The sequence below is a fragment of the Podarcis bocagei genome, assembly GCF_964188305.1.
Source record: "Podarcis bocagei genome assembly, chromosome: 7".
NCBI classification, from domain to species: Eukaryota; Metazoa; Chordata; class Lepidosauria; order Squamata; family Lacertidae; genus Podarcis; species Podarcis bocagei.
In genome coordinates this window covers 68,529,165-68,553,597 of record NC_138132.1, presented here as the reverse complement: position 1 = coordinate 68,553,597, position 24,433 = coordinate 68,529,165, and the positions used below count along the sequence as shown (strand labels likewise).

The window sequence follows — 24,433 nt, the reverse complement described above, 5'->3', positions numbered from 1 at the left end:
GTAAGTTTATTCCACAGCCGGTTTTGTTATAGAACTCGTGGCAGGTTCTCACTGCACTCCGACACTCCTTGTGTTAATATTTCGCCATCATCTACAGAAAATGCAAAGGAAAATTATTATTATTATTATTTCTTTAATATGAGGGTGTCTCTTGGTAATGAAGGGACAGCTCTCTCAACCAAAGGAACGGAGGGAGCTAAAAGCTACCGCAAACTCAACACGTACAAAATCCAGAAACCCAAACCAGGATGACAATGATCATTGTTTACTACTAATTTATTACCTCTCTAGCCCACCTTTCTTCCAAAGAGATCAAGGTGGCCTGGATAGTTCCACCCTACCCCCCATTTCATCCTAACAACAATCCTGTTAGGTAGGTTAGGCCGAGAGCCAGCGACTGAGCCAGCGAGCTGCATAGCTGAGTGGGGATTTGAACCCTCGTCTCTCCCGGTTCCTAGGCAGATGCCCTAATCACTGTGCCACACTGGCTCTGCAACGCATCCCCTGTTAAGCAGGAAGGGTTGTTGAGCTGCCTCAAAGTGCAGAGCTCACCTGAGCGATCCAGTCGTTGAAAGCAGAGACCCGTGTGAAAACAGTGGGTTTGCGGTAGGTGTTGCACCCGCTGGAGGAGACGAAGCTGCCTATACCGTGAACCTCCCACTTTCCACTGGAGGGTTTGCAGTTGAGTGGGCCGCCCGAGTCCCCCTGGAAACAACCAAACAGAATATGATGGAGCTTCTTTTTTTGGAAGGATGCTCTGAGTATTCCCCTTGGAGACGACTGGGGAATCAAAATTGATTGTTTCCGAGCGGCTAAGGCCCGGTCATCTTTGTGGCAGCCAGCCTGATTCACTGCCACCAGACAGGCTCTTGGACAGAAGTGGGGAGACTCTGGCCTACCAGGCAATTTGGGCCAAGCCATGCTCAGCTGCCGCTGGATCACATTTTGGGCCTACCCTGAATCCCCCTGCTTAATCTTGGCTTGTTTGAACTACATGGCCCTTGCTGCTGCATGCTTGAAGCTTATATCTCCCAGAATCATTTACAGTGGTGCCTCGCAAGACGAAATTAATCCGTTCCGCGAGTCTCTTCGTCTAGCGGTTTTTTCGTCTTGCGAAGCAACCCTATTAGCAGATTAGCGCTATTAGTGGTTTATCGGCTATTAAAGGCTTAGCCGGCTATTAAAGGCTTAGCGGATTAGCGGCTAAAAAGCTATTAGCGGCTTAGCGGCTTAGAAAAAGGGGGGGGAAGCGGGGGGAAATCGGAACACTCGCAAGACGTTTTCGTCTTGCAAAGCAAGCCCATAGGGAAAATCGTCTTGCGAAGCAGCTCAAAAACGGAAAACCCTTTCGTCTAGCAGGTTTTCCGTCTTGTGAGGCATTCGTCTTGCGGGGCACCACTGTACATCGTACTTACAGAAATATTGTAAAGAAGTGGACTCACTAGCAGGATTTGAGTAAGCACAATCAAGAAAACAAACACAGAGATTAAGACATAATAATTGGAAAATAAAAAAGCATATGAAGCAATTTGAAAATAATTAAATGACAAGAATAGAACAATATTCAATTCAAGAATGTAATATTAAGGTACAATATAACAAGCAGGAGAAGTTAATATGTAAACAACCAGAAGAGGAAGTTGAGGGGAAGTTGTGAGGGGAGGAGTGAGGCAACAGGAGAATTATATTTTTTCTTTTCTTTTTGAGATAAAGTGATTGTGACGAATATAAAATTGTAAAACTTAATAAAAACTATTTACAAAAAAAAGAAGAAGCTTATATTTCCCAGGGTTGGGACATGAGCCCCTGCTGCTACAACAACAACAACAACAACAACTTACTGTATTTATACCACGCCCATCTGGCTGGGTTTCCTCAGCCACTCTGGGCAGCTCCAAACAGAATATTAAAAACACAAAAACATTAAAAACTTACCTAAACAGGGCTGCCTCCAGAGGGCACCCCATGTGAGGAAGAAGAATGGGGCAGTGCCCATGGGCATAGTCAGGGAGGTGGGGGGAGCACAGCTGCCCTCCATAAATCAAGTAAATAAATAAAAATACTAAAGTAGAAATTGTAGAAAGATTTTGAAGGATTTTTCTGAGCACCTGGGGTCAAAATAAAGAAGATATCAAGAAGATAACAAATTTAATAAAGAATGGGGGAAATTTTTTAAGTTACTTTAAAGAACACTGTAAACAATTAAAAACAGGATTCTAAAAAAAAAACAAAAACACTTGGAACACAGCTAGAACTATGGTGAGAATTAAGTATTAAGAAAAGATGGAGAACATTATAAGATGCAGTTGGAAAAGAATAACGATGGAAACCATGGAAGAGTGGAGGGAAGTCCAGGGATGTTTATATGATTGTGATTTATTTGTGATATTTGTTAAAGGCAAAAATGAATAAAAAATATTTTTTTAAAAAAAGAAATAAAACAACTTTTAAAAAAAGAAATAAAACAACAACAACTGTCTTACAGAGCCAGACAGAAGGTGATGACGAGTAGGTGTCCTCTTAACATAAATCCTGGCTAGCCCACTGCTTTGTCCACAGATCTGCGCCCTTTATGCAATGCTTTGAAAGGGAAGCCCACGCACTGCTCTAAGTCCTCTACCCCAGTATCCTGCTTCTGCTTCCTATATTGGATAATTGGGGGGGGGGTGTTTAGATGCAACCACCCACCCTTCTCCCTCAAGCATCCTCCGAGCATCTGGTATTCAGAAGCACGCCGCCTTTGAAGACTCAACCTTGCGGCAACGAACGCCAAGATAAAATTGCGCCTTGCAAACCCGGTGAGTTGGATTGCAAGATGCGGCGCTTCTTCTGGCTGAGGGACCCGGCAGCCGCTGCTGCCGCTCCTGCGTGCCAGGCGCTCACCTTGCAGCTGGAGATCACGCCGTCGCCCCCCGCGCAGACCATGCTGCTTTTCACCGAGCTGCCCCACCAGCTGGACTTGGAGCAGGTGGCGTAATCCACCACGAGCAGGCGCCCCTGCTGCAGGATATCCGGGGACGCACCGTCAGCTGGAAGAGACCAAACACAAGGGGCTGCTGATGGCAAAGGAGGATGTTCTTGGAACCGATCTTGGGTTACTGCTGCAGGGCTGGGGGATCTAGGGGGCAGGTCAGAAGGCTCTTGGGATTCTCCCCAAGCCATAGCTGTGTGTCTGCTCAGTCTGCTGTCCACATGCTGATTCCTGAAGGCCCTGTCCAATCCATGCCTTTCTCAAGTGCTTTCAGCAGGCTGGGATATACAGTGGTACCTCGGGTTACATATGCTTCAGGTTACATATGTTTCAGGTTACATACTCCGCTAACCCAGAAATAGTACCTTGGGTTAAGAACTTTGCTTCAGGATGAGAACAGAAATTGCGTGGCGGTGGTGCAGCAGCAGTGGGAGGCCCCATTAGCTAAAGTGGTGCTTCAGGTTAAGAACAGTTTCAGGATAAGAACAGACCTCCAGAACAAATTAAGTACGTAACCAGAGGCACCACTGTATCTTTGAACTGTAATCATGCCTCTTGCATGCCTGGCCACATGCCTGACTTTTGTGTAGGAGATACAGTCGTACCTCGGGTTAAGAACTTAATTCGTTCTGGAGGTCCGTTCTTAACCTGAAATAGTTCTTAACCTGAGTACCACTTTAGCTAATGGGGCCTGCCTTGCCATCGCTGCATGGTTTCTGTTCTCATCCTGAAGCAAAGTACTATTTCTCAGTTAGCGGAGTCTGTAACCTGAAGCATCTGTAACCTGAAGTGTCTGTAACCCGAGGTACCACTTTACATCCATGGCTCCATCCGCATTTGCCTCTGACTGCACCTACTATTGGCCAGAAGTTTTCCTACGATGGAAAGTGACGCTTGTGATGGGGGAGGGTTGTCCTGCCCCTCCATAGCTCAATAATTTTGAACTTCGTGGTGGGGAAATTTATTTCCTGGCCAAATCTATCTGCTTTTCCACTAGAGCTGAATAAGCCATTGGCTGTGGGCCAAAAGGGAATCGTGTCTGTGTGGCAACCCAGAAGGATGGATCTGGTGCATCAAACAGTGTGTGTGTGGGGGGGGGAATCATAACATTGCTTACTTTGCAGCCTCCCCCATCCTGTAGCATAGCAGGGAAAGTTGGAGGCTAAGATGCTGTTGGCCTTTGGAAGACACACCAACTGGATCTTGTCGCTCAGGGTGACGTGTTTGGAGAGTTTGATCAGCGCAATATCATTCCTGGTTTCCGCAGGGAAAGAGAGAAAGGACAGGGTGTCTGGTGCAGCTTTTGCAACTTGATGCCTTCTGGACGTTTTGGACTACATCTCCCATCAGCTCCAGCTTCAAAGGGCCGTGCTCCAGGGGGCTGATGGGAGTTAGTTGTCCAAAACATTTGGAGGTCACCAGAGTGATTCTCAGCTTACCCAAAGCAGGTACAGCTGGTTCTGGTTTTTGACTGTGGGAGATATGGGGTGCTCTGTGTTACGCTCATGGTAATGCAATGTATGCCAGATCTCCCACAAAGTCAAAACAAGATACATCCCACCACCATGTTAAGTACAACCCCAGCACTTTGACTCAAACATCTCCAGAAGGATACGCTAAATCACTCAAGGTAGGGGAACACACTGACGCTGTGTCAAAATAGAGGAAATCAGAGATCCGCAAGCACATTTTCACATGCTAATTTATATGCATATAGATGCACGCGGGTGGCGCTGTGGATTAAACCACAGAGCCTAGGGCTTGCCGATCAGAAGGTTGGCGGTTAAAATCCCTGCGACGGGGTGAGCTCCCGTTGCTCGGTCCCTGCTCCTGCCAACCTAGCAGTTCGAAAGCACATCAAAGTGCAAGTAGATAAATAGGTACCACTCCGGCAGGAAGGTAAACAGCGTTTCCATGCGCTGCTCTGGTTCACCAGAAGCGGCTTAGTCATGCTGGCCACATGACCTGGAAGCTGTACCCCAGCTCCCTCGGCCAGTAAAGCGAGATGAGTGCTGCAACCCCAGAGTTGGCCACGACTGGACCTAATGGTCAGGGGTCCCTTTACCTTTACCTATAGATGCACATTTAGAAATAATAACTTAAGCAGAAATGGAATGCATCACCAACGAGCCAAGAGAAAGAGGACACATTTTTGTATAAAATAGGCATGTCCTGATTTAGATGTGCAGGTACAGATTTAAAACTACTGCCATTCAAATAGAAATGCAGTGTGTCCCACTATGGTGGGAAAGACCAGGTGAGCTGGGTGCCTGCTGTTCACGTGCCTGCTGATGGGTAACTGCAAGGCTCCTCTTGTGCTCCTGTTTTACAGTACTTCTTTGACAGCCCTTCAAATAGAGCGGTGCTCTGAGATTCATCTCCACAAGGCGGCTTCGTAGCAAACAAATGCAGCCTACGCAATTCAAGCAGGTGCTCTAAGTAGATAAATAAATGCTGATGGTGACTTTTGCTCATAAATCCCAAGCTTTACTCAGGGGGCAAAATAGTGGGAAGGGGCATAGCAAGCTCTAAATTCTGGCTTTGGTACTAAAAGAAAAACAATTCTGGATATATATTTTTCCCCAGAAGTAAGTATGCCCCCAATTTCATCCCTTCTCTCTCCACCCTGCCAAATCTGTTGGGAATCCGAGTTCCTTCTATACTCGTTTCATGAAAAGCTATTAAGTTACCCGCTGGACACGCTACTTGAGTCCCACTTTGGGTGAACGATGATTTTTTCCGGGGAGACAGCAACTGATCCTTTCTCGCTGGCTGAGAGACTGTGTTTTCCGAGGTAGACCCTATAGGTCCGAGAAGAACTATAAAAAAAAATGAAGAAAAGGAGTGGGCAATCAGAGAGTTATCTGTAATAATAATAATAATAATAATAATAATAATAATAATAATAATAATAATAATAATAATAATAATAATAATAGATTGCAAATGTGAATGTTTGTTCCAGATAACAGAGGATAAGATTCCCTGCTCTAAGGAGCTTGTCCAGGGACTGGGAGAGAGAGGTTAAGAGGAAGAAGGTGTCGTAATTTTAGTTACACATACTTTTGGTTATGGGCTAAGGAGCAGAAAGAGATAGGAAACAGGCACCTCAACCCTAAGACTGCAGTCTGTTCAGGTTTATCCTGGTCCAGAAAAGGCAAAATTTGCAAAGGATCCCAGAGTCGTACGTGAAAGCAGTTGTTTTCATCTGGCTGTTGACGTACCTGATACAGTGAGCGGCTGTCATGACCCAGTTGGTGGCGATGAGGGACCCACCGCATGTGTGATGCCACTTCCCACTGGAAGAAGAGTATTGAAGGGAAGCCTGGGAATGATAGGCAGGATGAGCCTGGAGGATGCTGAGCTCCCTGGACCTCCCGTCACACTATCCAAATCAGAGTCTAAACGAGTTTGCTCCTGAAAATCCTTCTCAGAATACTAAACAAAATTTAAACTACTGAAATGATCGATTACAACTGCTAATAATAAATTTTAAAATCTCTAATTGGTGTACAAAAGATAATGGGTTGCATCCAATGCTAGTCTTACCCAGAGCAGATCCATTGAAATTAATGGTATGACTAACATAAACCCATTAAGACCTGTTAATCTCCTCTGAGTAGGACTTGGATACACCCCATATATAACCATCCAAGGCAATAATAAGAACCACACACACACACACACACACACACACACACACACACACACGATAATTATCAATCATGCACAGATAAAATCAGCAAGAATAACAATAAGTATGCAGAAATGAATTATAAATATGGGTAGTCATCCTCTTTTAAATCCACCCACGTTGAGGGGCATCAGAGCCTCCTGTGGGAGTGAGTTCCACAGATTAACCGTGCCCTGCCTCAAGAAGGAATTTCTTACATCAGTCCTGAATCTCCCAACATTTGGCTTTATGGGATGTCTGTGGGTTCTAGCATTACGAGCAGAGCTGGCCCAAGTTATTTCGGCGCCTGTAGGGAATAAAGATCTACGGTACATTGGGGTCTGCTGGCCCCATGGATCTTGCCGCCCAAGGTTGTCGCCTTACCTTGACCCATAGGTGGGCCAGCCCTGCCTATAAGAGAGGGAGAAAAACACTTCCCATAACAGAAAGAAAATTAGTTGTACAAAAAACACTGCAAGAGAGCCTCTTACCTGCCAGGGCCAGCTGTTCGGATTGGCATCCTCTCCTCCAACAATTCGGCTTGCTTTGGGCTTGTAGCTCGGGACCCCACAACTGAAGGCTGCAAAAAGGACACAGTGCAGACACTTTAGGAAGGTTCAGTGCAACAGATGGGTGATGCTCAAGGGAGCAAAATGCTCAGGCTACAAATTAACATGCCTATATTGTTGTAAGAACCCTCTTTGACTCTACCCAATACCATCCCTTTCAGGGAGTGGTGGTGACTAAGCTACTGGAAATCAGAGTGTGTGAGAGAAAAATGAGTTTTTGCTGAGTCTGTACAGGCTGTGTACATACTACTAGACCTTCAGAGCACGTTCTCCCCCTCAAAGAATTCTAGGCACGGCAGTTCACTCCTCAAGGAATTACAATTCCCAGCAACTCGACAGTGCCCGTAACTCTTTGAGGGAGGGAAATGTGCTCTAAACGTGCTTCAAAGCTATTTTGCATATGCAGCCTGGGTGAGTTGGAAATGCAGACTCCTCCCCATCACTGGTGGACGAAGGTGGAGTGCCACCCGGGGGGTGACATCGCTTGCCTTGCACCCCTCCCACATGTGCCACACACCCGCAGGTGGCACATCACGCCTCCTGGGATGCGTGTCACACCCCTTGGGGTGCACACCAGCCACGCCCCTGGATCTACGCCGCTCCCAGTGCCAGAACAGGTAGCTTTGCCACTTCTCCCCATCCCACCATATCTGCACACAGAGCCCACAAAATGGCTTTCAGTGCCTGGTGCATATCAGAAAAGCATCCAGAGAGGTTTTCCATATCTCCTGGCAGAATCGATTGGGCATCTTGTTTTGAGGCTTGCAGGAGCTCTGTAGAACAGCATATAAGCAGCCTGTAAAAAAATTCCTACTCTGCTGCTGTTATCAACTGGTGCTCATTCTTCATTCCTAGACTATCATCGCTCAGGGCTGGATTTTGAGTTGCAACCTTTCTGCGCTGCATTTTGAGAGCACCTCCCCAGCTTGCCAAGGACGGTCTAGTCTGACCTGCTCTCCAGGCTTCCCATTCAAACACACCACTTGCTTTGCAGATTCTGACCAGAGGTCCATCTGCCCAGAGATATGTCTCTAGGCCCCCAAGGAGCCTGAATGAATGAGACAAAGGCCATGGTTTGTTCCTGGTATCAGACCCTCTGAGAGAGAATGCCTCTGCATGTGGAACTTCTGTTGTTATTTTTATTGCTCTCCTGGCCAGTAAACTCTTGGCTGAGTTCTCCTTCATTCATAATCTAGATACTCTTTTTCTGAAAGCCATCCAAAGGAGTGGAGGCCAGCCACCTCCATGCCCTGTGGCTATGAACAAGGCGATTCCATCCTCTTATTTATCCTGAGTTCAACCCATACCCCCAGAGGCCAACGCCAGAGCAGCGAAGAGGACTCCAATCATGGCTGAGGCCACCTCGCTTGGAGTGTCCAGCTCTTCTCAACAGATGAACTCCATCCAATCTTATATTCTGGGTGGGTCTATCAGAGGCAGATCCAGCCAAGGATGCCGTCAGCAACAGAAAGGTCCCCATTGGCTGTGTGCCACTGGGAGACGTGGCAACTGGAATGCTTCTGTCTCCTTCTTTCCAAAGGCCATGCCAAGATAGTCTCACAAGCACCTGTTTTCCCATCAAGGCCATGGCTTTGATGTCTGCTGAAGATGTGTGTGTGGTGGTGCCCTTGGCAGCCTAGTTGAGAGCAAGCTGGCAAAGCCAGGGCAGACTCCTGGGACCAGGTGGAGGGACTATGGGGTTTGCAGAAGGTCCCAGGTTCAGTTTTCAGCACCTTCAGGGAGAAGTGGGAGAGAACCCTGTCTGAAATGGTGGGGAGCTGCTGCCAGTCAGTGTAAACAATATTGAACTAGATAGACTGCCTATAAAGGCAACTTCTTAAAATCATCCTTCTGTTTGGAGACTATGAGAACTATAATCTTATTTTATTTGGGAGAAAGGACTCAAAGGCAGAGCACCTATTCTGCATGAGGAAATGTCATAGGTTCAAACCCTGGCATCTCCAGGTAGGGCCAAGAAAGATGCCTATCTGAAATTCTTGAGAGCTGCTGCCAGTCCTTAGAATATGTGAAATCAGTTGCCTCTGAAAAAGAGTCACAATGCTTGAAATGCGTTGGGACAATAAATCATTCCCACTCAAATGCATCTTTTCCCTTTTGACTGAACTGGCATGTTTCTTTTTCATGACACCTTCATTTAAATTTCTCTCCCCCGGCAAGGCCCCTCACCAGCTTGGCTTCACCCCCTCCTTGATGTTTTTCTGCCTGGCTGGAAAATGCCCCATGAACTCTGATCTTCCTTGAATAGATGTGTGCTGAATGTGTGTAGAAAGTAGCCTTCTGCAAAGAGGTTGCATCTATATTTATTGCCCCACCCACTTTTCCCTCTGGAATGTGGACCCCGGAAGATGACCTGGAAGCTAATGTGGCCCTCAGGCTTCAAAAAGCTTCCCTACCTCTGATTTAGATACGTAGATGAAAAATCAGGCTCGTTTCCAGAGAGAACGCCACCCTAGAAGCAATTTTTGTTGCTGCTTAAAAGAAAATTTAAGCTTAAAATAAAAGGGGGAGGTCTCAGGCCTGTGCAAAGGACTTGAACAACACCCCTGCTGTGAGATGTTTCAGCAACCAGAGTGTGGGATCCAGTCAGGTCCTTCGAACAAGCTGTCCCCTTGTTCTTTCTATTTGCAAAGCGATAACTTAGCAAGGTCAGATATAGCCTGTTATTTAAGCCTGGTTTAGGTCAAGGCTGGTTCCCATTATAAATACACTGACTTCACCCCTGGATCACCATCACTCGGTCACCATGTTCAAGTTGGTCTTCATCGCTTTGATCCTGGGCTACGGTAAGTGTCTTTGGTGCAGTTAAGTTGGGGCTGTTTGGCATGCAATTCGTCTTTTCATTGATAACAAGTCTCAGCCCAGCCCAAAATAGTTCTTTGGAAATGCAATGAATTCAGTTTCTTGTCTCTGGTGAAGTAGCCTCTCTCTCCAAGATGAGCTTTGTCGTGGTTCAAGAGCATACAAATTTGCACAAAATGAACATAACTTTGTTTCTTTTTTGCGCTCTGTTTAAATGATATTTATTAAAGTTTCAAAGAAAAGATTACATAAATAAAAAGAGGGGAAAAAGAAATAAAAAGGAAAAAAATACAAAATACAGGGAAAAAATAAAAAACACTTAAAAACACATCAATCTTTCCATGCCTTACATTTCATTTCCTTACTTCCCTGACCTCCTCACACCTCCCTTTTTTGTATTCCAGTTCTGTTAGTTAATTCAGCAATTCCTTTCCCTCTTTGTTTTTGTCTTAATCCTTTAACTTAATATATTATAACTTTGGATTTTCACCTGTTAACAATCCATTTTTACATACACCTAAAATGAACATAACTTTGGAACTCCCTGCCTATTGATATCGGAGAGTCGCTTTCACTGTACTCTTTTCGGCGCTGGCTGAAAACATTTTGCTTAGGCAAACCTACTGAGACATGTAGACCGTTGACACATGCTAAATCTGGTCTTTAGCTTATCATTGATTTTAATTATTTTTTTGAGGGTTTAAAATGGTTCTGCTTTTTAAATGATGAATTCATTTTTATTCTTTTTGTAAGCTCCTTTGAGGTTGTTGTTGTTTACAGTCAAGCAATATATAAATTAAGAAATATAAATTAAAAAATGATGCTTCTGCAAAAATCCATGAACGGATTCATTAAACCAATAATGGGCAATACCAGTGTGTCCAGCTCTGGCTCCCTTGTGGTACCCAAGATGCTCATCTCAGTCTCTGTCTCTCTCCTCCCTCTCCCTAATTTTCTCTTTCATCACCCCCACACCTGCTGTCTTCTTCCAGCCCACGGCTGTGGCAAATCTGCTTATCCACCCAACATTTCCCGTGTTGTCGGAGGTGAGGACGCCAGACCCCATAGCTGGCCTTGGCAGGTAAATCTGCAATGTTTTTTCCCCATGTGCGGTGCAAGCAAGTGTCACGTTTGCTTTTTAGGAGGGGAGAAATGGCCCAGTGTCATCCTGCGGAACATCTTGCCACCAGAAGTGGTAGTGCAGGTTCTGAAGTTCCCAGGCCCAGCCATGGACAGGAAGATTATCATGACCTGTTAGCAGAGTGGATGATCCAGCACGGTGGGCTGGATCTAAATGCTGCCGCTGCCTCCCATCTCCAGCTTTGGAGGAGAGACAGTCACTACCTCTCAGCCCAACCTACCTCACAGGGTTGGTGTGTGGATGAAATGGGGAAGGCTGCAGAACCAGGCATGCTGCCTTGAATTGCTGGGGATATAAATGCAGTGAATTGATATATAAGAAATGTCAAGGTGTGGGGCCAATATTGTGGCGAAGATACCAGGTCGACACATCAAAATATTTGTTCTTGACCCATACAGCTAACAGCCATCTGCCTTGGGGGGTTTGCTTTCCAGGTCTCCCTCCAGTACGACAAGAACGGCGTCTGGGCTCACACATGTGGAGGAACCCTGATTGAGTCCAACTGGGTCTTGACAGCTGCTCATTGCATCAGGTAAGCAGCACCCCACCAACAGCAAGGATGCTGCAGAAACCCATCAGGCTGCAATGGTCCTGAGGCTGCAATGGAGCAGTTGCCTAGTAATACTGGAACACCCACACATAGGGTTGCCATATTCCCAAAAGTGAAAATCTGGACAAAGTTGTTGAGCATTTTTTGGGAGGGATCTCCCCCTCCCCATTAAAGTTTTTGAACTTTGGGGGGATTATAAAAGCATTAAAAAACAACGCCCTACTTGCCACATGTACGGGTTTTCCCAGACATTTTGCCGATTCAACAAAACCCACCTGAACAACTTTTTGCAGCCCAATTCCCAGATGTGAAAGCATGGAAAACACGGACATATGGCAGCTCTACCCATGCTACCATTCAAATTTCCTTGTTTCACATCAATGTGTTCCACTGAACCCTGAGTCGAACCTTTTAGACTTAATTTTTTAAATAAAAAAAATTGCAAAATGGGCAAGCCAGCTGCAGGAGGTCACTTTTTTGTGACATAATTTCAGAACTTGTTCAGAATGGCCACGGGAATTTTCTGGATGGAAGGAGTCTATAAGGTCCCCCTGTTCAAGTTGAAAAAAGTACCAACAAAATCACGCTGCACTCTCAGGCCAAGATTGATTTGTTTGACATGTCCCATAGAACCAAAAGTAGTTCATTCATAGCTCATCACTGCTAATGAGAATTTTGCAAATATGGGGTAGGAGATTTGGGATAGCTCACTCGGTCAAACATGGGGCTCTTAATCTCAGGGTCACGGGTGCAAAAGGGAGTGCGTGATAGGTTTTATTTCTTTATACACACAATCAAATGTCTTTCAATAAAATGTTGGTTTTATTTATTTCATAAAAATTTATGCACTCCATGATTGTAAAAAAAACAAAAACCTTCAAAGCAGTTTGCAAAGAGGGGGGGGGGGAAAGAATAAAATTTTGATGAAAAACAATGATTTAAAACATTCATAAAATTTAAATTGGCAATAAACTAAAAACAGATTAAAAGACACACCAACATTCTTCATAGCTGGGTAGGCTTGTCTCAGCAAAAATGTTTTAAGCAGGTGCTGGGAAGAGTACAGCAAAGGAACATGCCTCGTGTCAATAGGCAGGGAGTTCCACAGTATAGGTACTGCTAACACTAAAAAAATTATCAGGTGGAACATATATTATGTGGTGCTTGTAACCGTGCCAGTTCCGCAGATCAAAGCGGTCAACTGGGTAAGGGCATTTTGCAGGTAAGCTAGTCCTAAACTGCAAACACCTTGAACTTGGCCCAGTAATAACACAGAGACACACACCCTGACAAAAGACTCTGCTCATTTCCAGGAGGACAAAATACTCAGTGTATGAATGAAGGAAGCTATTGGGAAGGTATCAAGGAATCTGCATTTCATTTGATAGTCACACACACACACAACGTCACTGCCTGTTCCTTATGTCTGTAGCTCCAGTCGGACTTACCGCGTCCTTTTGGGCAAACAAAACCTGGAAGTAGAGGAGGCCGGCTCTGTGGCTGTTGCTGTGGAAAAGTTGATCGTCCACGAGAAGTGGAACTCCTTCTTGGTCATGTAAGTTGACGTGGGATCCAGAGAGTCAGGCGAGAGCTGCCCAAGTCCTGATCCTGCCAAAATAATTACTGCCGGTATCTGGCTTTGCTAGTGGGAGAAATCACATAGAAACTTGAGTGTGTTGCTGTTGTTGTTTTGGTGTGTGTGTGTCTGTTTACTGGATGACCTGTTAAATTGGTTTGCCATTGCTGACAGGCAAATTACCAGCACTGCCTTAAGACATACGATGATGGCTGTGTTGGGAATATTCCATTCCACCTTAAGGAGCAGACATGGAACTGTTGCGTGTCACATGTCTGTTTACATTCCAGCACAGCTTGCTGGGAACTTCCGTTGTGTGTATAGCTTTTGCTTTTCTCTGTCTCTTTGTGAAGACAAAGAGAGAGACGACATGTTTCTTTGTCCTGATTTATGATTAATAAATCCGTAGTTGTAGTATGCTTCCACAAGCCTCACACCTATTCTGTGTGTGCAGTTTGCTAGGCTAATATAGTGTGCCCTGGGTCGCTGATTTATGTCAGAGCAGAGGCCGGCGGGTCTTCGCAGCAGGACGGCTGGAAGGAGACAACCCAGCTGGGGCTAGCCAGCTGGCCTTGCGACCCTCTGCATGCCAACAGGCTGCTGGCTTAGAGAACTTGAAAAGTGGATTTAACAAATGCAGGCACTGTTGTAGAAATGGCGTGCCTTTTTTCCTGACAAGCATTTCCTGGGGGTATTCTGCTGTAGGGGTACGCTCATGCCAGGTGGCATCAGTCATTTCTCTCTTTCTTTCACCCCTTTTCTCTCTCTTTTTGCCACCCTTCCCTGTCCTTTTTCCTGACACCCCCTTCTCTCTCTCTTCTTCTGTCTCTCAATCTCTCGTTCTCTCTCTCTCCCCCATCATTCAGCAAGCTGCCAGGGGAAGGACAGATTTCACCCTCTTGGGTTGATGGCAGTTGCAGTCCAAACATCTGGAGGGCATGAGGTTGGGGAAGGCTGGAGAATATTAAGTTTGACTCCTCTGGGTGAAAAGCTGCTTTCGAAAATGAAAACATAAACCTCTGTGCCCTCTTGGCTTCACTTTTCAGCAACGACATTGCCCTCCTCAAATTGGCCGAGCATGTGCAGTTCAGTGACACGATCCAGGCCTCTTGCCTCCCTGCCGCAGATGCCGTGCTAGCCCAGGATTACCCCTGCTACATCACTGGATGGGGACGACTCTGGAGTAAGTTGGGTGCTCCCTGTCCTGGGCATGAGCATCCTGGAAACAGCTGGACAAAAACCTTAGGGGTTGCATCCAATGCCAGTCCTACTGAGAGTAGACCTATTGAAGTTCCTGAACACTACTAACTTATGTTCATTTACTTAATTGGGTCTACTCTGAGTTCAACTTCCGTTGGATACAAGGTACCAAAGCTCCCCCTGAACTTCTCGAAGGATTCTTGTACACGAAGAAGGAGGCTCGCTTTTCGCAGTTCAGTGTCTGTGTTATCTGCCTTTAAGAAGATGGGAGGAATCTGTCAATTTGAGATTCTCTCAGTTTCTCATTTTTACAGTCTTAAGTTCAGTGTTTCACATTTCCACATCAGTTTGCAAATTTCTTTTTTTTTAAATACCTATGGAAAGCCACCAGCATTTTAGAGTGAATTTGTCTTAAGACACACATTTTTGGATGCAATTTCCCCTTACATACACATTTATTTCTTTTATCAAACAATTTCCCCTAATAGAATACATATGTGTGTGTTGTTTTTTACTAATCTATGCATTTTATGCAAACTTTCTCCTAAGATACACTCTTTTTGCACACTGCTTGTTTGGAGAACTATAATACAACTTTCAATTAAGTGTGAATACTCCAGAGTAGCTGTGTTTCAGTCTGTCTATTGATTCAGAAAATGCAAATTAGATAAGTTTGCATTAAAATCCAAACCAAGCCAAGTTCCTCCTCATCCCTACTCTTAAGCGTCTCTCTGTTGACTGTGTGTCTGTGTGTTAAGGGGGCATGATTGCAGGCTTTCTGGTCCTGCACATGGGAAGGGGGGGCTAGTCCCACCCACTTTTGAAATGTGGTCCCCAACAGCACCCCAAGGAGTAATGCCATCCTCTGCCCAAAAGAAGGTTCCCCACTATTCATGCAGAGTTGCTAGCTTTTGATTTCATAAATTCAGGTAGCCTGGCAAAGGCCAGATGGCAGATCAAAGTGGTATACAGGGTCAAGCAGGTTGTGTGTAAATGTGGTTTTGACTCTTTGGGAAAGACTCCTTACTACTCTCCTGTGTGTTCCACTCCGCAGCCAATGGCCCCATCTCTGACAACCTTCAGCAGGCCTTGCTTCCTGTGGTAGATCATCAGACTTGCACCAAATGGGACTGGTGGGGCTCCATGGTCAAGACCACAATGGTGTGTGCAGGAGGCGATGGTGTGGTTTCAGGTTGCAACGTAAGTCTCCCCAAACTCTTCCTTCCTCATAGAGCCTTCCCCACTTTCTCACTCTGAAAAAGGTTGCTTGTGGTTTCACTTAGTTTGCACATTTTTCTCCATGAAAACGAACAACAGTCCTTGCTTGAATTCCGGCTCAGTCCAAGTGACCCTTGCCAAGCCACTTAGGTACTTAGGAAGTTGTGTTAGCAAACCTTTGCAGCTTGGGTGAATTATATTGGAATAATCACTTACCATTTCTGGAGTTCAAAGGCTTTATTCATGCAGGAACTGTTCGTGGAATGTGTGAAGACAAGACAGAAAAAATAAGAGACATGTTGTATGGAGAGAGCAACAAACAAAATGGCTCAGCTTTTAGGGGTGGAGTTAACTTAGGCATAGAAGCTACAAACTAGTGCTGGCTAGAATGCTACACAACCAGTTTCCTCTGGTGGTTAAAGTAAAACATGCATTAGCTAGAAGTGCAGCAGAAGGAAATGAATTTGCTTTTCTCCAGCATTTATAATGTGCTTTAAACGTATAGTGTGTATGCAGGGATGGAGAAACAAGGTGTGTGGGGTTCTTTTTAAGGGGATTTGGATAGTGGTGGGGGGGAATGGGGCCAAAGGACAGGGAAAACATATGGGAGGAATATTGGATGCAAACACCAACCCTGAAAAGCCTACCTACAAGTTGCATTGCAGACAGAAATTCAAATAGTTTGGGAACTGCTGTAAGGCAGGGATGGGGAATCTGTGCTCCTCAATCACACACTAACACTCCAGATATTGTTGAACTGCCATCATCCCCAGCCAGCCTGGCCAATGTTCAGGGATGATGGGGGGGGGGTTGTGGTCCAGCAACATCTGGAGAGCCACAGATTCAGCCTGCATAAAACAGACACACAGACCTATGGACCCTGTCAAGCACAGAAGTGAGCTTTGTCAGATCAGGACTCCACTTCCATTTTGCCCTGCCCTTGGATCATAATAGGGAAACAGAGGTATATGCATCCTGTTTTTCTTCTGGCAGGGGGATTCTGGAGGACCCTTGAACTGCCAAGGCGGAAGCAACTGGGAAGTTCATGGCATCGTGAGCTTTGGATCAGGGTTGGGCTGCAACACCGCTAAGAAGCCGACCGTTTTCACCCGTGTGTCTGCTTACATTGGTTGGATTCAGCAGGTGAGGTTCCCGTCTTTTGCCCAGCAAAGCTGCAATGGTCTGGATGGAAGGCTTAATTCATACCTGTGCAGCTGACTTTTCTTTTTCTTGAGTGCCAATCTTGGAAACGTTAACATCTAGCGTCTGCATAATTTCTCGTTCAGAACTCAAAAGAGTTCTCAGTGTCCAAATGCTGAAATCCAGCATTTGTGTTTTGTTAGAAACTGAGAAGTATATTTTCTCATTTCATTGTGAGCAGTTTGGGAGTGGCATTCCAGCTTTAGGGCACAGTAGATGGTTCCCAGTCAAATCTTCAACCTTTTGACATATTCTGGTTTGTTTGTTTGTTTTTTGGGGGGGAGGTAGATTCAGTCCAACTGATTAATTGACACTCTTAACTGGGAGTAACCCCATTTGAACTCAGCAGGGCTTGCTTTTCAGTAGACATAAGTAGGACTGTGCTGTAAATTCCAAACTTTGGAATTCCCTGCCTATTGACATCAGGCAGGTGCCTCCACTGTACTCTTTTCAGCACCTGCTAAAAACATTTCTGCTTAGACAAGTCTACCCAGGTATGTAGAATGTTGACATGTCTTTTAATCTGATTTCAGTTTATTGTTGATTTTAATTGACCTTTGCATGTTTTAAATAGCTTTTGGGGGGGGTTGTTCTTACTGATGATTATATTTTCTTTTTGCAAACAGCTTCAAGGCTTTAGGATATTAAAAAAAACAACAACAAACCAATCAAGAGGGTATTAAAAATTATTAAATAATTGAAATTTGGTTCCATTGAACCCACTGGGATTTAAGTCATGACTTACCTAAGCCTCATTTTCATCGGGGGCCAAAATCCTCACACTAAAATGCAGAAGGGGCATTTGACCGGCTGTGGTCTAGGAACAAAGTCCGAGTTCAGCAAGCTATTTGCATCTGGCCCATCCCTGGCTATTATTGTATTCTGATACCTAAATTCTAATGCCCAAATTCACATCTATATTTTTGGTCTCTTTTCCTCCTCTAGCAACTGAATGAGAACTGAAGAGCCCACACTTTGACCTTGTGGATCAATATGAGAAATTCCAGAACTGCAACCAATAAACCATCACACCTGCTCTCGTGTCAATGTGTTGTGTTTTTTCCCTGCTCTCACTTGAAATGCTTGGAATCACTCACACTGGTTGGGGTGCGGAGCCTTTTCTGAGTCCAAAGGCTGCATTCCTTTCTGGGCATCATTCTGGAGGGCCTCATGCCAAGGCTGGGGAGGGCCAAAGGCATAAGTGGGTGGAGCAATGGGTGCGAATTTTACCTTTGAACAGCAGGCTAGTTTCCATATGTAACACTCTCTCCCCCGCACCCAGAAAAGCGAGCGATATTGTCAGAGTGCATGGACACATTGCAGACGGACAAACACACTGAAGGAGGGCACAAAGCAGGGTGTGGCCTTGGGAGAGTTCTGAGATCCAACGATCCAGTGGGTCACATTCAGCTCCCAGGCCTGAGGCATCCCTTCCCACCTCTCCAGTTTACATCCTTTCCAGTTCATAGGTGAAAAACTGGAAGCCTCTTCTTGGGTATATACTTCAGCTGACCCTATATACAGTGGTACCTCAGGTTACATACGCTTCAGGTTACATACTCTTCAGGTTACAGACTCCGCTAACCCAGAAATAGTACCTCGGGTTAAGAACTTTGCTTCAGGATGAGAACAGAAATCGTGCTCCAGCAGCATGGTGGCAGCAGGAGGCCCCATTAGCTAAAGTGGTGCTTCAGGTTAAGAACAGTTTCAGGTTAAGAATGGACCTCCAGAACGAATTAAGTACTTAACCCGAGGTACCGCTGTACCACAGTCTGTCCCTCTTTTCTCATTGACCATATATCAATGCCATCGAATCGCAGCCAGTGAAATTATGAGGCCAAATGACCCACCTCTGAATGGCGCTAATGGAAAGCAGGGTGAACCCAGGGCAGTGACTCATCCAGAGACCCAATGGGCAGCCTCTTCTGTGACTGGATGGTGCTGGGTTCAAAGGACCATTCCTTACTTGAATGCCTTGATTTCTTACAGCACGCAAGGGCAGCTTCTTTTCAGCACAGCTGTCTTGCTCCGGCAAACAGCTTGGGCATTCACTGAATTGCAGAGTTGGAAGGGACCCCAAGTCTAGCCCAACTCTCTGCAATGGAGGAATCGGACGGCTTTGGAAAGTCTAAGCAAGAGGGGATGTTGCTCCATAATTGTACGCGGTTGTCAGGTACAGAATCCTACACTTCGTCCTGAAAAACAAAAGCCAATTGAAAGAGTTTCATTTGGAAGAAAGGGGAGGGAGGGAGGGACGGAGGGGGAGAGAGAGAGAGAGAGAGAGAGAGAGAGAGAGAGAGAGAGAGAGAGAGAGAGAGAGAGAGAGAGGAAGGAAGGAAGGAAGGAAGGAAGGAAGGAAGGAAGGAAGGAAGGAAGGAAGGAAGGAGGAAGGAAGGAGGAAGGAAGGGGAGGATAGAATTGTGTGCACCCAAATACAGTATCTAAATGGCAAGAAACTCCTGGGATGCCTGTATTTACTCAGGGTTTAGTTTCCTTGGAATAAAGGTCAGCAGAGTGATACGTTTTTAGGATATATGGGTTTATCTAGACATACAGTGGTACCTCTAGTTATGAACTTAATTCATTCCAGAGGTCCGTTCTTAACCTGAAACTGTTCGGGAAAGGAGAATGTTAGCCGCTTTGAGACTCCTTAAAGGGAGTGAAAGGCGGGATATCAAATCCAAACTCTTCTTCTTCTTCTTCTTCTTCTAACTAGAGGCGTGCTTGCACTAATGGGGCCTCTTGCTGCCGCTGCGCCGTCGGCACACAATTTCTGTTCTCATCCTGAGGCAAAGTTCTCAGCTCAAGGTAACTCTTCCAGGTTAGCAGAGTTTTTAACCTGAAGCATTTGTAACCTGAGGCATTTGTAACTCGAGGTACCACTGTAAATACAACCAGAGCATCAGATGGAGGAGCTCGCAGCACTAACACCCCAACAGATTAAAACCATGCTCAAGGAGGCTTACAACATGAAAAGATTTACATAATTACAAAAGCAGTCATCAGCAATAAATAAAATACATCAAAAAAGTACACAAGAAGATTGAAACCATTATCACATAAATCGTAAGACCTAATCATAAGGATACAAAAAACAGAATAATATCAGTAACAGCAACAAAAATGCCAAACAAAACCACCCAAATAATAATACCCCAGGCCTGTCTGTCTGTCTAGCTGTCCCTCTTCCAGCATCAGCCCAACTCCAGCCCCCAACTCTCTCCTACACAGCCCCCTTGGCTTGTTGCTCTCCAGCCAGCCAGGTGAGGTGGGAAAAGGCCCGTCCATTTATCTCTATGGCAATAGAGCCACCTCTTTGGATATGGCAAATAGCGGTACTTAACTGGCCATTACCCTAACTGAGAAACTGGTTTGGCTGGTTTAGCAGCCTTTTCTACTGAATTCTAAGCATCTGGACTGACTCCCCAAACTCAGGAGAGGGAGGGAGGTTAGTAAAGCAAAGAAAGAGGTGGGTGAGGAGGGGAAGGAAGAGAAAGGAAAGAAAGATTCTCTCCTTGAAGAATAGCCCATGGAGTACAATGAGTTATTCCCCACTTCCTCAGCCATTTTCTTCAGCAAGCGCCACCTCCTGCTCTGATTTTAATTCCAGTGTGGTGTAGTGCTTAAGAGCGGTAGACTCGTAATCTGGTGAACCGGGTTCGTGTCTCCGCTCCTCCACATGCAGCTGCTGGGTGATCTTGGGCTAGTCACACTTCTCTGAAGTCTCTCAGCCCCACTCACCTCACAGAGTGTTTGTTGTGGGGGAGGAAGGGAAAAGGAGATGGTTAGCCGCTTTGAGACTCCTTAGGGTAGTGATGAAGTGGGATATCAAATCCAAACTCTTCTTCTTCCAGACTTTTGTACTGTGTACATTTCCCCCTCCCTGCTGAATACCCCTTCCCTTAAAAGCTACAGCTTTTAAGACAGGCTTCAGCCTCTGGACCTCTCTTTACATTAGCCGCTACAGTTCAACAGGATTAGTTCCTTCTCTGGAAAGAGGACTCTATATGTTTCTTGGAGTGCTTCCAGGCAAACTGTTTTCTTCCGTGTACACTCCATAGATGTAAAGCACACACACACCAAGAATCCTGGGAACTTTAGTTTATTCATCACAGGGCTACAATTCCTGTCACCCTTAATATGACAGAATTTGTTCATTTAAAAAATGCTTTAAATGCATGCTGTGTATGCAGAATACTGTTTAATGAGCTTTAATTGCACTTGAATTTGCCAGTATGAGATTGAATACCACCCTAAAAGAGGGACTGTCTGGAAAACAGTATCAGCAGCCTGTTCTTGTTCTTGCTGTTGTTGTTCTATTTGTACGCCTCCCATCTGACTGGGTTGCCCCAGCCACTTTGGGCAACTCCCAACAGATATAAAAATATAACAAAATAACAAACATTAAAAACTTTCTGATACAGTGCTGTCTTTAGATGTCTTTTAAAAGTCACGTATTTATCTCTTTGACATCTTTTTATTACTGTATTATTATTTTCTTTTTTTCTTTTGACAAAGTAATAATAAAAAATAAATAAGAATAAAAATGTGCACCTCGCCACCGAGACCATTCCATTGTAACTATCCAACCTCCCAAAATTTCAACACCTCTTCCGATGGTTTGACCCCTTTCCATTTTAACAGTACAAATTCTATACATACCTTCCATATCTACTCAAAATCATTTCTCCTGCATATTCCCTGCCTTACCTTAATGACACATATTAATTTATCATTAATAGCTATATCCCACACCTCTTTTTATCATTTTTCCATTTTATATTCTGCTTGCCTACTTCCTAGCAACAGTGCTTTTTTTTCCTCTAAAAAAATGTTTAGGGGTACTCTCATTTTCCTACTCATATTGAAATACTGCCCCTCAATGAGGCCAAACTTAGATTCACAAAATGTTTAGGGGTATGCGTCCCCCTGCGTCCTCCCAGGAAAAAGGTACTGCCTAGCTATAATAATTCGTGCCGCTGTCAATAAATTTGTGAGCAAGTTCTTCATAGCCTGCGAACCTTCCACCCCATCGTAAGTTGATAATAATGCTACCTCTGGAATTTCAGTCAGCTTTAACCCAGTGATTTCTGTTATCTCCATCTCCTTGACATCTGATGGGAGGGTGTTCCATAAGGCGGGTGCCACTACCGAAAGGCTGTCTGCCAAACCACCCATGCAACATCTGCATGTGTGTGTGTGTAGCCAGAGACCATGCAATACACTACAGACACCTGAGGCACTAGGTCACATCACTCCTTTCTGGCCAACCATCTATAGAACATTATTCCCTCCTCGCTAAACAAATAAGTGGATGAATTAGCCAATGGAAACTGAGGCTGCCTCCAGATGTAGTATAATGTTGCACATTGCGGAATATGTTCTTCGCAGTGTCTGAAAAACTTGTCATCAAAATCCTCTTTAGAAAATGGGCTCCGGTCCTCATGGTTCAAAACAAAGGGGCTGATTTAAACAGGAGCAGCAGAAGAAGCCTACAGCATTGCTCCATCTAACCCAGTGTTGACAGACAGTGGCTCTCCAGGATTCAGGCAGGGAAACTCTCCCATCCCTATATGGAGATAAGAGAATTGAAGCTGAGACCTTTTGTGGGCAAAGGAGACGCTCTGCCACTGAGACAGCAATCCCTTGAAAGGGGCACATCTTAATTCAGCGATGCAGTTTTCCAAGCAAACAAGGTTTACAGAAATGTATATATAGGTACCGTCCAACATCTTGAGTCCCCAAACCGGAACTCGCATCTTCCTATTCAACCTGCACAAGATCACAGAGCCTCAAACATGTGCTTTTCTCCAGGCTGTGCTCTCACAGTGCACAAAATGCATGTTTTGGGGCGCCGCGCGAGATTGCGGCCCCGAAAGAGTGCTTTTTCAAGGCAAACTCTTGGGGGGAAATCACGTGAGATCAGAGCACTCAAAATGGAGATACGGTACAAGCATCCCACTCCCCTAATACTGGGGTTACATTCCGGCCCCTCATGTGCATAAGTGAAATCTCATAAAGTGGGGAGCACCCTCTTAAAAACTTCTGAATGCCTATTCTTTCCTGATCTTCAGCTCTATCAGCAATCCAGACCAAAATATCTAGAGTTGAATCTCTAGGGCTGGCTGGAGGCTGGAAGCCATGTGGTTGCTGCTGCTGTGCTATCCCAGGTGTCGGCTATTAGGCAGGGAGGCTGAGCAGCATAAACAAAGCCCCCCTGAGCCTCTGGTCTCTTTGGGGCTTCCTCCGCCCTCAATGACATTCTCTTTGGGTTCCAAGGAGGGTCTCCATGTGAGCCACAAGGACTCCCCAGCTCTCTCCCACCATTTCTTGGTATGATTCTATTTATTCATTAATTTCCAGGTGTCACGTGTATACAGTGGTACCTTGGGTTAAGAACTTAATTCATTCTGGAGGTCCGTTCTTAACCTGAAACTCTTCTTAACCTGAGGTACCACTTTAGCTAATGGGGCCTCCCACTGCCGCCGCACCGCCGCCACTGCACAATTTCTGTTCTCATCCTGAAGCAAAGTTCTTAACCCGAGGTACTATTTCTGGGTTAGTGGAGTCTGTAACCTGAAGTGTCTGTAACCCGAGGTACCACTGTACATGATTGTACATGAATAGAACATGTGTAAGGGGTGGGGAGGGTGTCTGTTCTCTAATGCAGGGATGAAGGATCTGTCTAGACATGTCTAGAAGTGTCTGTCTAGACACTGTTGGAGTCTTACTCCCCAGCCAGCATAGCCAATGCTCAGGGAAGATATGGGGTGGCCTCCCACCTGTGAGGCCGCAGGATGGCTGCATTTCAGTTTGCTCCTTGTTCCAAAAAGTGCTGGTTAAACAGGCTTGCTTTTAGAGGTGAACTGACGTCGATTGCTGCCCAATTCCCTGCCCTTGACCCTGAGTGCTATATGTAGGCCACGTTTCAAGGCTGCAGGCCTCCTTACAAAACACCCTCGCATCACTCCACCTGCAGGGTTCCCAAAAGGTGACAAGAATTCCTCGATAGTTTCTGTTTCGTTGCTGAGCTCGGCAAGGTCACGGCACACCTCCCTTTTCTTGTAGATAGGAAAGTCCCGTCATGTGTTATGTTTCCCCTGACCCTCTACCAGTGGCATAGCGTGGGGTGCCAGCACCCGGGGAAAGACAGGAAAGGGATGGGAGCATCACCATGGGGAAGGGGGATAGCATGTTGCCATGGGTCCTCTTCCCCCATTTTTAGTGCAACCGACGACATGCAGGCTTTCTTGGGAGGTGCAGGACATGGACTCTCAACCGTAGCCCCTCTGTTTCCAGCCTGCTCTTGCCCAGGCTCCTTAATGCACAGCAGACACACACCCAATCTTCAGTACACACCAAAGCTGTGACTTGGGTGGGAGAACAAGCAGCTGTGGGGGTATTTTGGCACGGCCTTTTGGGAGGAAGGCAATGGAAACTTTCTGACTGCCACATCTCCCAGTGGCACACAACCAGTGCAGACCTTTCCATGCCACTGATAGTGTTATCAGCTGG

General features: G+C 45.5%; 2 protein-coding genes across 2 annotated transcripts; one reads left to right on the top strand and one right to left on the bottom strand.

Annotated features, from left to right (window-relative positions):
- LOC308591107 (chymotrypsin-like elastase family member 2A) lies at positions 1-8,564 on the bottom strand. Its single transcript, XM_081201705.1, has 8 exons — positions 8,521-8,564; positions 7,136-7,224; positions 6,196-6,296; positions 5,662-5,790; positions 4,089-4,225; positions 2,884-3,029; positions 553-705; positions 1-91 (listed from the first exon to the last, which is right to left on the bottom strand). Exons 1-8 carry the CDS (start codon positions 8,561-8,563, stop codon positions 74-76), a joined length of 816 nt encoding a protein of 271 aa, XP_081057831.1. The 5' UTR covers position 8,564; the 3' UTR covers positions 1-73.
- A 1,293-nt stretch (positions 8,565-9,857) lies between these two features.
- Positions 9,858-17,925, top strand: LOC308591463 (chymotrypsin-C-like). The gene is made up of 8 exons (XM_081202235.1): positions 9,858-10,017; positions 11,026-11,114; positions 11,609-11,706; positions 13,157-13,279; positions 14,347-14,483; positions 15,555-15,700; positions 16,712-16,861; positions 17,864-17,925. The coding sequence occupies exons 1-8, from the start codon at positions 9,978-9,980 to the stop codon at positions 17,879-17,881; spliced, it is 801 nt and encodes a 266-aa protein (XP_081058361.1). The 5' UTR covers positions 9,858-9,977; the 3' UTR covers positions 17,882-17,925.
- Positions 17,926-24,433: the final 6,508 nt, after the last annotated feature.